The 13,039-nt window shown below is 63.3% G+C and overlaps 1 protein-coding gene across 1 annotated transcript; it reads right to left on the bottom strand.

Annotated features, from left to right (window-relative positions):
- Positions 1-6,793: 6,793 nt before the first annotated feature.
- ADRA2C (adrenoceptor alpha 2C) lies at positions 6,794-8,983 on the bottom strand. The gene has a single exon (XM_017539029.2). The coding sequence runs from the start codon at positions 8,732-8,734 to the stop codon at positions 7,340-7,342; it is 1,395 nt and encodes a 464-aa protein (XP_017394518.1). The 5' UTR covers positions 8,735-8,983; the 3' UTR covers positions 6,794-7,339.
- Positions 8,984-13,039: the final 4,056 nt, after the last annotated feature.

Raw genomic sequence — 13,039 nt, 5'->3', positions numbered from 1 at the left:
TGACAAAGGTGCCACCCACAGTCACTCCTCACCCCATCCTCATAACGGGGTCCCTGAAGAGGCTTCCTCGTCGTGAGGCTCCGAAACACAGCCCTGAGCGGGCCCAGGCGACACCCATCAACCTCGTACAGCCCTCCTGCCCTCCCCCGGCATGTGATCAGTCGTTTATTCCAAATTGGCAAGTCACGCCTCTGCGTTCAGCAAACCCCACCTTGGCAGGGGGCCCCGACTGCCAGGCTCGGTGGGCTACTGAGCAGTGTCGGGAGGAGAGGATCTCTCTGTTGTCTGCCTCCTACTTGAACAGTCGTGGAAACAACAGCAATCAATTGGAATAATAGCTTCATCTGGACCAATTAGAAGAGGGCTGATTTTGCCTGGAATTCAATTTGCGAAGGCAGCACACTCTAGGAAACGGGTAACTGATTTTTCACCACAAACATTTTGGCATTGTGTATCCTGGGCGGGGTGATCTCGAAAGGCGGCCTCATTGTTCTGAATCGTTCCTAAGATGACGTAATGAGCGCAGCGCCAGGCCTCACTCCCATCGTGAAGGGGCAGGGGCACTGCTGTTTTCACAGAGCTGCCGAGGTTTCAGAGCGCGGGTTATGGCAAACACCATGCAGCGACGCTGGTGGAGTGTGATGCGTGAGCCCTGTCTGGCCCCATTGGCTCAACGAGTAACCTAAGCGTGGTTTGCAATGGAGGAGGAAGAGCGACAGCTCAGTTAGCCGGTAGGGACACCAGATGCGGAAGACAGAAGACACATTGGAAAAGTCACGTGCACGCTCCGAGCGGGTTTTCTCATCTGTAAAATAAAGCTAACACCGTGGATGGTGACCGCTCTCGCTGAGGGATCCCGTGTGGTGGCGTGAGTACACAGCACAACCCAGCGTCTGACTCTGACATAGCATCTCTCCATGGCAGTCCCTTTCTGGAGCTCAGTTTTCTCATCTGTAAAATGGGTACATCAATCACACCTGGCAGAATCATGGCAAGCACATGCCCAGAATGCTCAGCCCAAAGCCTGGCACATAGTGGGCACGTCAAATGCTGGCGGCCGGGGTTGCTGTCACATCTGCTCTTTCGTTACGCCTGATGCACGAGGGGCCTTGGCAGAGTGGGAAGGGGGCGATTGGACTGGACGGCCCCTTGGGCACCTCTTTCCCAAGCACTCAGTGGCTGAGTTGGGCTTCTGAAGACAGCAGGGAAACGTCTGTTTTCATCGATGCTGTAGTCAGTTAAGAGCTGATTAGCCCGGGAAAACACCAGCCCCCCGGTAGTGGAGAAGACACCGCAGCAGCTGGACTGCCCGTGAGGTGGGAAATCCTCCTGCAGCGCCAGTGCCCAGCCCCTGCCAGCGCGGCCTCTTGCTGCAAGGAGTTTCTCACCGCCAGCCTGAGGGGCCCGTGTCCTGGTACAGTGGGCACAGCAGGGGTGGCTCTTGGTTTTGGAGTCCAGGGATGATCCTTTCAGGACTTCCACATGGGAGAGGATGGCTGGCTCCACACCCTGGGGGAGGCCTGCTCAGCCCAGCTGCCGCGTGGCCAGATGACCCACCGTCCCTGTGCCCCTCTGGGTTCCCCGCACTGAGCGGGGCAGTGCCTAGTCCAGACTCTGGGACCCGGGGCTAGGGGAGGGCAGGACTGGAGGCTTCATCGGCGCTCTGGAGATGGGCCTGGTCTGAGCTGTGAAGGCCATATGTAAGGCTGTCATGCAACACCAGGCAGGAAGGGCACTCCTGGGGACAAAGCATTAATTCACAAGGGCATGGGGACACGGCCAAGCCAGAGCAGGAAGTGGGACGAGCAGAGGTGAGGACGGAGGAGCTGGCGGCACATCGTGACCTTCGTGGGAGCCCTGGGAGGGGGGGACGGTGCTGGGCCAGTGGAGGCTGCACAGCCACGGGGCCAGTCTGGGATACTGAGTTGGGAGCCCCTCCCCCATGACTGTCCTCCCCCACGGCCTCCCCAGTGCTGAGCCAGGGCCTGGCGGGGAGTGTTGCTGGAATGAATAATAAATGGCCCAGTCTGTACAGCTGGAGATGGAGGCCAGGACTGCGGTGCGACCATTCCCCCACCTCAATAGGAAATATGGCAGGAATGTCCCTCTGGGGTTATCTGCAGTCCCCAAAGCCCTCCCCTGGAGGCCGAGTCTCCAGAGTTGTAGAGGCTTCGTGGGATTGGTGGGTTTCTAGGTAGGTCCAGCTGCCAATGCCTGGTCTACAGATTCCCCTGTCAACCTTACATCAGGTGGTAAGAGGGAGTTCGTATCCTGTTTCCTTTTTCTCCATGGCTGCCAGGCAGCTCTGGGCATGTTTTGTGCTCAGATCTAAGGGCAGAATGTCTTTAACCGAGCGTTCTGGGCCAGCACCCCATCTCTGCGTGGCACGGCTTGATTCCTTATCAGGACCATAACGACACTATTGTACCCAAGGCTTTTCCTGAGAGCAGCCACAAACCCTCTTGGCAGGAGAGAAAGGCATTTTTGATCCCCAGAGCTTTATTTGGCCCAGAGTTTGCAGTGGCTTCTGCTTCCCAGGTAGATCTCGGCAGAGTGGCACTGAGCCCCACTGGAGCAGAGGCCCCGGTCCAGGCTGGAGACACTGGCAGCTCGTTTCCACCAGTGGGTCAGGCAGGGCATGGCGCGGGGAGCCTGTCAGGGCCCAGCCGCTCCGTCATCCTCCACTGCCTGCTGCAGTTCATGCCCTCTCCAGGCCTGCCAGGACACAGAGGGTGCTGACCCTCGGGAGTGGAGGCCAAGTGTCCCCTGGCCACTCAAGGTAGACCCCGTGGGAGGACAACGGGGACCCCAGGATGGAAAAGCCTTCCCTGGGCCTTGAAGACCCGAGTCTCTCCCTCCTCTGCTCCTCAGCTCTAGGGACCCTCCTGTCTTTGTCAGCCCCCACCCCACCTCCATGTCACGGCTCTCAGATCCACCGGCACATAGCGGAGGCCGCCAATGCATGCCCAGGGATGGCAGAGTCATCTGTATCTAGGGGTGCCCGTGGCACTCCACACAGGGTCCTGGGGCTGTTCCTCCCCCGCCCCTTGCACGTGGGGCCACCATGGGCTGACGGGAGGTAGGGACTTGGCTCGTGGAAAGGCCGAGGCTGTCCAACCAGACTCGAGATGGGCCTGCAGGCGCCGTGTGTTTTGATCCGACGCTGCACTGGAATATTTGAGCCCTGCCGATGGATGTGATATAAAAATACAGCCGGCTGCCAGCACAGCCGGGAAGGGCGGCTTCCTCGCCAGCAAGTGCCACGGCAACGTGTTCCCCCCCCTGCAGCCCCCACCCCCGGAGTCGGGGGCAGGATCCAAAGCCTGGAGCTGCTTCTGTAAAGTACTAACACTGCTGTCTGCACCGAGGAGTATCTCCTTTTGAATTCCACACTGAGCTGCAACGGAAGATTTGGATTCTTTCTTTTCCCCACTTTCCTACCAACTCAGCCATGGGATTAAAATACAGGAGTTAAGGAAAACATATGCATGTCTATGTATATCTGGTAGGAACTGCATCTGTGACAGGCTTGGGCCAGGCACACCTGACCCCTGAGCGGGTCGGCGTTCCAGCCAGCACCCTCCGCGCAGGCCAAGCCCTCCTCCGCCTGGTAGTGGCTGCTTTATTTTGTTTTGCCTGAAATCTCCTGAGAGCCCAACGGAGAACCCTGAGCAGGAAACCAGTGATGGAAGGTGCTGCTCTGTGGCCTGGCACAGGGACACGCCCCATGCTACCCACGACACTGGCTTGGGACGGGGTGGGCTCAGAGCCCAGGCTGCCTGCAGAGGGACCCTTCTGGGTCCACGGTTTGCTCTGCCCCCCCACCCTTAGGGGTCCCTGGCCACACAGTCACTCTGGGCCTCAGTTTCCCCAACCACCGACAGGGGTTGTCATCAAACAACTCTGGCTCCACAACGTTGGCCTGGAGAGGTGAGGCAGGCCCAGGCCTCGTCCGTGGAGAGGAAAACCATGACGGAAGCCGGGGCCATGGCGGAAAGGTGGGCAGAGGGGAAGGCCCCCTTGGCAGGTGGTTCCTGGACTGGGTTTGGGGGCACTTTGGGCTCATGATAACCTCAGGGTGGGTGTCGGTGCCCCCTTCATGGATGAAGACACCAGGACTCAGAGCAAGGTGTCACGTGTCCCTGCAGTAGGCAGGGTGAGAAGCCAGGTTTCTGTCTCTGTTTATCCAGCGGAAAAGAAAGTCTCTCCAGACGGCAATCATGATGGAGTGGTGAACATCTGCCTCTGAGTCCCGGCCACAGCCCTGGAGGGTGCGGTTGGCAGGATTAGGATAGAAAGAGGAGGAAGATTTGCCCACATTCTTCCCTGAGCAGGTACCAGGATGTGTATCCTCCTATATCCTCCAAGTTAATCCCCCAGGACCCTTGGGCGTGGGGGGCTGTAGTTGCCCCCCTGCAGGGAAGAGGATCTGTGGTTCAGAGGTGACCTGCTCAATCAGCCACACTGCTAAGCAAGTGAGCGCAGCCACCAGCCCTGGGTGGGAGGTCGCATTTCCTCTGCAGACCTCACGGCCCCAGGGGCTCAGATAAAAACCTGACACCTGACGCTGTGCCCAAGCACTCCTCCCACCAGCCTCTCCCCTACAGCCTGGCACATGGCCCCTCTGCCCAGCCTCCTGTCTGTGTCACCCCCTCCCCACGCTGGCACCCCATTTCTTAAAACACACTTGCACCTCCTCCCTCTAGACCCTTGCTCACGCTGCGCCTCTGTGTGGGGTCTGTGGGAAGTTGCCCATTCCTGAAAACCTCCTGGGAGGCAGCAGGAGCTGGTGGAGATACTCAAGAAATACTCGTCATCTGGCTGAATTTGGAGCCAGGAAACCTGGGCTCTGTTGGGGCTTATCACCAGCTGTGTGACCTCAGGCAGGTTAACCCACCTCTCTGAGCCCGATGAAATGTATGCGTTATCACATGAAATGCTGCTGCTCTCAAGGGAAGGGTGCCCTGGGTGGGACTGGGGGTCCTGAGTGCTGGCAGGTGAGGGGTTGGGGTCTGCCCTCCCATCTTGCAATCGTGAGTTTTGGGTCTCTCCTGCCAGCTTGGTGAGATGCGGATTCTGGAGCAGAAATCCTGAGGTCTGGGGTCTTTTTCATATGGGTGCCAGGATTCCCTCGCAGGCCCGAGGCCTGCCCTCGGAGGGTCCCTGGGTGGAATGACAGCCATGGAGTCTCTGAGGTGGGGTCTCCTGTGGTCTCAGGTTAAGGAGATAGGCTGGCCCACAGATTGGCAGGCCTGGCAGGGCCGAAGACAGCTCCCAGAGACCCCTCCACTTCCCAGGCAGGGCCCAGAGGGCAGGGATTTGTCTGAGCCGGTGCAGCAGTTCCAGGATGAGCTGGGCCAACAACTCAGGACTCCCTGCCCAGGCCCGGTCGGGGGAGATCAGGGATGTCCTCATCGGCCTTGACTGGCCATGCTCTCCACCCCCACCCCTCCCGCCACTGCTGTCTGCGTCTTTCCATCTGTGTCTGAGTCCAGCACACGGCAGGTGTGAGAGTTAGCACATGTGGCAGCCGTGGACATGGCTGGGAGAGCTCTTCCCAGCTGGGGTGTCCTGAAGACCCATCATCTGCGGGGGAAGCCAGGCAGCTGCAGGGAGGGGTGTTCTCAAAGGGCCAACCTGGCAAGTCAGGCCCCCTGCTCTGGAACCTGACTTCGAGGACGGGGCCTTAGGGAAGAAAGGCAGGACCCAGGGCTGACCCCTCCCCAGGCCAAAGGGAGAGAAGTCAGTATCCACGATGGATCTGGGCTGGGCTCAGCAGGCAGGGTCTGGGAAGGGGAGGGTACATGCAGGGAAGCCCAGGGGGGGTCCTGGGGATGGAAAAGTGGGGACTGAATGATCACAAGCAGGAGACCGGCCACAGCCCACACGCCCACCGAGCTACCTGTGTGTGTGTGTTGGGGAGACCCCTGCCCAGCTCCTGCCAGGCCCTGTCCTGCTTCTGCCCCTCCACCCCAGCTGTCCTGCAGCTTCGCGGCCCTGTGACATGGCTGAGTCCGAGCAGTCCCCCCACCATGAAGGCACAGTGGCAGGATGCACACCTTGGTGTTCTCTCCCCACCTGCCGCTGCCCTTCTTCAAGCAGCAGTGTGGACAGTGTGTGGACACCTGCTGGGCCTGACGGTGGAGGAGGGGAGGCAGACTGCACTGGGAAACCCTGGGGGCTCCGGGAAACAGGCAGGCTCCAGCCCCGCCCCCGGCCACTGCCAGCTGGTCCCACTCAGCTGCTCTAGGGCCTCAGCGACTTCCCGTTTGTTTCGGAAATAAGAACGTGGCAGTAGTTGAACCTGGCCAGAGCCTCTGGTCTGGAATGACGGTGTGGGGGCTTGCCGGCCTCAAGCCCACCCTCTCTCCACCCAAGAGCCACGCCCGCAGAGCCGGTAGGACTAGCTCAGCTACTCTAGGCTTGGACTGGAAGAGCCCCACCTCTTCCACCCAGAGGCCCTGAACACCAGCGTGGGGGAGGGCACCGGGCAGGGATGGGAATGTGAGGAGACTGTCCCCCAGAATCTAAACTTAGGGCCAACTTGGGGGTTCTAGGCTCCTTTCGCCTCCTCGCTACTCTCAGCACAGGAATTCTGAGTACATAGCTTCCATGTACCCAAAGGGGTAGCCTGAGAAAAAGCAAGACACCCTCCTTCTCAGGCAAGAGGGAAGTTGGAACCTGGAGCCCCAGGGTGCCCTCCGTCCAGCGTTGGGTGAGGGGGTGTCAGGCAGGATGAGGGTGTGGAAGGTGCCCCCAGCCCCCGCTCAAGGACTGAGTGTCGCACCCAACGTTAGATTACAAAGGTTTATTTAGAAAATAGTTTGGTTGTTTTGGCTGTTGTTTTTGGCAAACAAATACTTTCAGTCATCAAAGATTGTCGGTGCTTTCTCCCTGCCCCCCGCAGCCACCCCCCGACTAGGTCCTGGAGAAGTCAGCCCTTGGTCAGACGGGAATGGGGAGTGGTGGTGGTGTGTTTGGGGGGCTCCTTGCTCGCCCATTTAGGGGGCTGCCTCTGCCGCTGCTCTCTAAAACCCTGACCTCATAGCCATACCTCCGCAGGCTACCCGGAGTTGGAGCCAGGGAGGGAGCCCCAAAAGCGGCCCCATGCAGAGGCGGGAAGGCAAAGGGGTCTCCCCCTCTCTCCTCCCCGCTCCCCGGAGCCCGCTGTCTCTCCGCCACGCTCCTGCCCTGGCGCACCCTCCCCTGCGCCCTGGAGGCCTACCCATCCCGGGCGCAGTGGGAAAGCTCCCCGCCCGGCGGTCCCTTCCCTTCCGCCCGGCCCCGAGCGCGTGGCGCTAGCTGTCCAGGATCCCCGGGCCAGGCGGGCGTGACCCAGTCACTGCCTGAAGCCCCTTCTCCTCCGTCGGAAGAGGATGTGCTTGAAGGACCGCCGGAAGTCCTGGTTGAAGACCGTGTAGATGACCGGGTTGAGCGAGCTGTTGCAGTAGCCGATCCAGAAGAAGAACTTGAAGAGCGGGTCGGGCACCTGGCAGGCCTCGCGGCAGATGCCGTACAGACTGTAGCTGAAGAAGAAGGGGAACCAGCAGAGCACGAACACGCCCATGACCACGGCCAGCACGAAGGTGAAGCGCTTCTCGCGCGCCTGGGCCACCTTGCGGCGGCACACGCTGCTGCGCGCCCGGCGCCGGCGGGACAGGAAGAACTCGACGGAGCGCGAGCTGGCGCGCGACAGGCGGCCGCCGGGGCCCGGGGACCTGGAGGCGGTCAGCGCCCCCGGCTCCGCCGCCGCCCCCGGCCCCGCCGCCTGCCCGTCGGCGCCGCCGCCCGCGCCCCCCTCGGCGCCCTTGCGCCGCCGCCCGCCCCGCCGCAGCGCGCCCCGGCGCCGCCGCCTCTCGGCCGCCGCGCTGCTCTCGTCCGGCTCCACGTCGGCGCGCGGGGGCGCGCAGTGCCCGTTCTCGCCCGCGCCCGCCGCCGCCGCCGCCGCCGCCGCCGCCGCGCCCAGCCCGTTCTCCGTGGTCGGGGACGCCCCGTCGGGGCCCGCGGGCGCGCGCTTCTCGCTGAGCGTGCGCGTGCGCAGCTTGGCCACGCGGTAGATGCGCGCGTAGACCAGGCCCATGATGAGGCAGGGCGCGAAGAAGGAGCCGATGCAGGAGGACAGGATGTACCAGGTCTCGTCGTTGAGGCCGCACTGCGGGTAGGCGGCGCCCTCGGGCTGGCGGTAGAGCGAGACCAGCGGCGGGAAGGAGATGACGGCCGAGATGAGCCACACAGCCACGATGGTGGCCTTGACGCGGCGCGGCGTGCGCTTCAGGTTGTACTCGACGGCCTGCGTCACCGACCAGTAGCGGTCCAGGCTGATGGCGCACAGGTGCACGATCGACGAGGTGCAGAACAGCACGTCGAGCGCCAGGTACACGCCGCACCACACCTGCCCGAAGTACCAGTAGGCCATGAGCTCGTTGGCCAGCGAGAAGGGCATGACCAGCGTGGCCACCAGGATGTCGGCCGAGGCCAGCGACACCAGGAACAGGTTCTGTGGCGCGCGCAGCGCCCGGCTGGTCAACACGGCGATCACCACCAGCACGTTGCCGACCACGGTGAAGACGATGAGGAAGCCCACCACGGCCGCCAGCCCCGCCACCGCGCCCGCCGAGTACTGGCCGCGCGGCGGCCCCCAGGCAGCCCCCGAGGCGTTGGCGCCCGCGCCGCTAGCGTTGGGGCCCGCCGCCGCCGCCACCGCCAGCGCCGCCGCCAGCGCCGGGGACGCCATGGTCCTCCCGCGAGCTACGCGGTCCCTCCTGGAGCCGGGGCGCAGCCGCGCCAGCTCGGGCGCCCCCCAGCCTGGGTCGGCGCCGGCATCGCCGCCTGCTGCTCGGGCGCGCCTGCCGGGGACCGCGGCGCTCCGCAGCCGGCCCTCGGCCGTGGTGGTTCGGCGGGCGGCGCGCCGGAGAGCGTGGCTGCCGGGCTCCCCGCAGCTGCCGAGCGCGTAAGTGCAGAGCGGGAGGCGCCCGGAGCGAGCGGCGACGCGGCGGCGGCGGCGGCGGCGGGGGGAGGGGGGCAGGTCCCGGGGTCCTCGCGCGGCCCCGCCCTCGGCCCGGCTCACGGGGAGCGCCCCGGCGGCGAGCCCACGGCGACGCGGCGCCCCAGCGGCCGTGCCCGAGCGGCCCCACGGCCCCGGAGCCCAACCGGGGCGCAGGCGACAGGCGGCGGCGGCGGCCCGGGCGCTCCGCCTCCCATCCGGCCGGCTAGGGCTTGGCGCACCGGGGCGCGGGCCGCCGCTCCCCCGGGCCCCCGCGCCCGCGCGCTCCCTCCGGCTCCAACTTTACTTTCCCGGGCGGGGCGCCGGCGCCGCCGCGAGTCCTCCCGCTGCTACTCGGCGCGGGCGCCCCCCGCGGTCCACGCTCGGCCGTGCGGCCGCCGCCTCGCTCGCCCGAGCTGCGCCGCCGCCGCCCTGCGCTGGGCGCGAGTGCGGTCGCCCTGGCTCGGCTTCCAACTTGGGTCGAGTTGCGCAGCGGGGCGGGCGCGCGGGGCGGGGCAGGCCGCGGGCCCTGGGGAGCCGGCCGGGAGCCGGAGCCCGCGGCCGCCTGGGCGAACCTGCCCGCGCGGCGCCGGGGAGGAGTCCGAGGCGGCGGCGCGGGGCGCGCGCTCGGCGAGGGCGCCCCCTCCAGGGCCGCCTGCAGCCTGCGGGACGGGGCCGAGCGGCGGCTGGCCTGGGCGGTGAGTTCCAGAAGCTGCTCTTTCTAAGACGGAAGCCTCCTTCGCCTCCCCCGGTGCAGGCTTGGGCGCAGGCGGGGGCGCGCACACGCGCGCGCGCAGCACGGGCGGCTCGGGGTCCATGGCCTGATGGCAGAGCAGCCTCTCGCAGCCTGCGGGAGGGCGCGACGCTGCCTGGGTGCGCACAGGTCCTGCCGAGCTTAGGGTCCGGACCAGATCCCGGATCGGCGCTCCCCGGCAGAGCCACCTCCGCACCCACCCCGGCCTCAGTTCCCTCGGCCCCCTCCAGCGCTGCTGGAGCATGAATCATAACCAGCGGCGGTGCCTGTGGAAGCCCTGGGCAAGCTCCCAGCTCTGCACTCATGTTAGCAGCGATTGAAGTTTCATCCTGATGCTCCAGGCCCTGCTTGTAAAGGATGGAGAGATGTCGGAGGTCGCCACCTCTGACACACACCCAGACCCGAGCTGCCTGGATGATGAGCTTTTTGCAAGGGTGGGCTCGGGGGAGAGCGGCTGTTGAGGTAGCCCCTGTGTACCCTCGCCTCTGTCCCTGCACCTCCGTTCTGCAGATGTGCACTGTCACTCTGTGGACCATGTTGGGTGCTGGCTTCTGCCTCTAGGCAGCCTGGGGTCTGTGGGAGAGGGACCTCCAGGGAGGAGGTGGTCCAGGAGGAGAGCTGGAATTCTCAGGCCTGACATTTCTCTGCAAGGACCGAAGCGGTGACCCTTCCCCCAGCCGTCCAGAAACGCACCCCAGCTGGCTGGGCCCTCCCTGCATGGGCGCGCAGGAGAGAGGGAGGGAGGCTGTCCACCCTGTGACTAGAGATGGCGGGGAAGGGGCGGCTTCTGGGTGCCTAGGAGGGCAGCATGAGGAGGGGCTGGAGTGACTGCCCCCGCCCTCGGGATGCCTATCCGTGCCCGTGCTTGGGGCCTGTCGTGTTCTCAGCTGCGCAGCTTTACCAGGGAATCTTGTCCGTCTCCGAAGAGACGCCACCAGGAGCCACGGCCTCCTCCGTGTTGTCATCAGCAGGGCGTGCCCTGGGGGTGTGGAGGTCGAGCCGGGGGTCAGGCCGAAGGCAAACATTTCAGATGATGGGCCTGCCCAGCAGGGGCGCACTTTGGAGCCAAAGCCTTCGGCACCAGTCCTATGCTAGCCTTGGGCACTTACGCCCTTCGGGGAAGCAAAGGACCATGGCTGTCCTGTGGGAGGTGTGTGGCCGGGGATGGTGGAGAGTCACCATCCTTGCTAAAGGCCCTCCTGGTCCTGGAGGCCTAAGAGGTGCCACCTGTCTAGGGCACCTGAAGGTGCATTTTTCAGGGAAGCCCACACAGACCTGCTTCCTCCGTGGTTGGCATGCTGGAACCCTTGTCTCTGTTGAGCCCTATGCGGTGGCAGAGTGAGGGGGGCCTGGCCTCAATGGAGGTGTACACCATCTGGGGTGGACAGTGCCACCCACGGAGATGAATGCACTGGCAACCGTCAATGCCCTGGGGCTCCTTCCCCAGCCTGAGAGCCAAGTTGTCAAGGAAGGCTTCCTGGAGGAGGTGACCAAACTGTGCTTAGAGGATGAGGGGGTGGTAGGAGAAAGGGGTGGGCCCCTGTAGGCTGCGTTTCCTCTGGTGGGGTGGGCTTTGTACTTGGGGCATGGGAAGACAGGAAGACTCAGGAAAGAGCAGTGGCAGGGGTGGGATGCAGGCTTTGGAGAAGCCTCTCTCCCTCGGCATCTACGTGCCCCTCACCCCCAGCACGAGGGTCTCTCACTTTGTGAGAAGTGCTTTCGGGGATGCACAGGGGTGGGGGCATCTATCCAGGATCCTGGCTCCTGTGTTCCCAAAAGATGGCAGCCCAGGCACAGGAATTTGGAGGGAAGAGAGCACAGAGCACCTGGGGCCCTGAGCCAGATGCACGCCCCCACTGCACAGGAGGGCTGAAGGCCCGGACCACTCAGACCAGGCGGAGGGCATCTGGAGTGCCTGGCCAGTGAGAGGCCCAGGCCCTTGGGGACGGCAGCCAGCATGCTGACATGCTACTGGCAACATCTGGCATGATCAGGGAGGGGCAGAAGGGTCCACTCCCGGGCCTGGATGGAGCCCAGGGGCAAAGAGCTGGGCCCAGAACTTAGGGGAAGCGAAGCCCTGGGCCACACAGAGGGGTTGCATTGCCCTCAGGCCTGCCTGTGGTGGGAGGCCCTGGGGCCTGCAGCTGTTTGCAAGGGAGCTGGAGAGTCCCCTTACCCCAGACATTGAAATCAGGCTTGAGGAACTGCTCCAGATTGTCCATGACAAGCAGAACAGCACACGCCCAGCAAGACTTCCTGTCCTGAAGAGGCATGATAGGGGTGGGCGCCACCAGGAGGGTGATGAAGGAGGGTGCTGCTGGGAGTCGGGCTGCAGTGGCGGGGGCTGCGGGGCTGTCTGAGTGCACATGCGTGTGGGGCTACACTGGGGGAGCGGGCACATTTCAGAAGGGAAACCTGGAAGAGTTTCCTAGAACTGAGAATCTACAAGTGGCGTGTCCTGGAACTACAGAGGTGAACCTGCCTGTATCTCACCTGTGATGCATGGGGCCCAGGAGAACAGGGTTGGTCCAGCCAGGGCCATATAGCCATGGGACCTTGGGCCCTGGCTGCTGTGCCAAAGTGAGCTAGGGGCCAGGCAGGCTGTGGGAGGGTCCTAAGAAGGGATGTGGGCACGCACCTGCTGGGTGCCTGCCTCGCCTGGGATGCCGCGCTCCGGGCTTCCTGAGCAGCCTCAGCTCCGGTGGAGGGGAGCTTCGCTCCTTGAGGCCTCCTGCACATACAGGCAGGCATGCACATACACACATGTATAACGTCCACACACACACGTGTGTCCACACACATCCGTGTGCTCGCAGATAATGCACACACATGAATACACATATCAAGGCATGCATGTGTGTGTATGCACACATCTTTGTGCATGCAAGCATGAACACCCATGCATACACATATCTGCACATTCATGCAAGCATGCAAAGCTATTCATGCACACACGCATGCCTTCACACCCAAAGGCATGCACACACCCACAGTCTCCACACACCATGTGTTATACGTGCATCCATACATGTTCACACACATGTATGCCTATGTGTGCACACACATGTCCATGTACTGTTCACATGCAGGTGCACACATACATACATATGCACTAACATACATGGTTTTTACACACGTATCTATACACATGGATGTGTGCCACACTGGCATATGTAGACGAATGTCATGTCCACATGCTGTGCACACACCTGTGCTACTGCCTGCATGCACACCCTCGCTTGTTTGGATACACACATGCACTGCACACGTGTGTATGCCTGTGCTGAACACATCTGTCCCAT

This window comes from Cebus imitator, unplaced genomic scaffold (assembly GCF_001604975.1).
Source record: "Cebus imitator isolate Cc_AM_T3 unplaced genomic scaffold, Cebus_imitator-1.0 Scaffold117, whole genome shotgun sequence".
NCBI classification, from domain to species: Eukaryota; Metazoa; Chordata; class Mammalia; order Primates; family Cebidae; genus Cebus; species Cebus imitator.
This window is presented reverse-complemented; position numbering and strand designations above follow the sequence as displayed.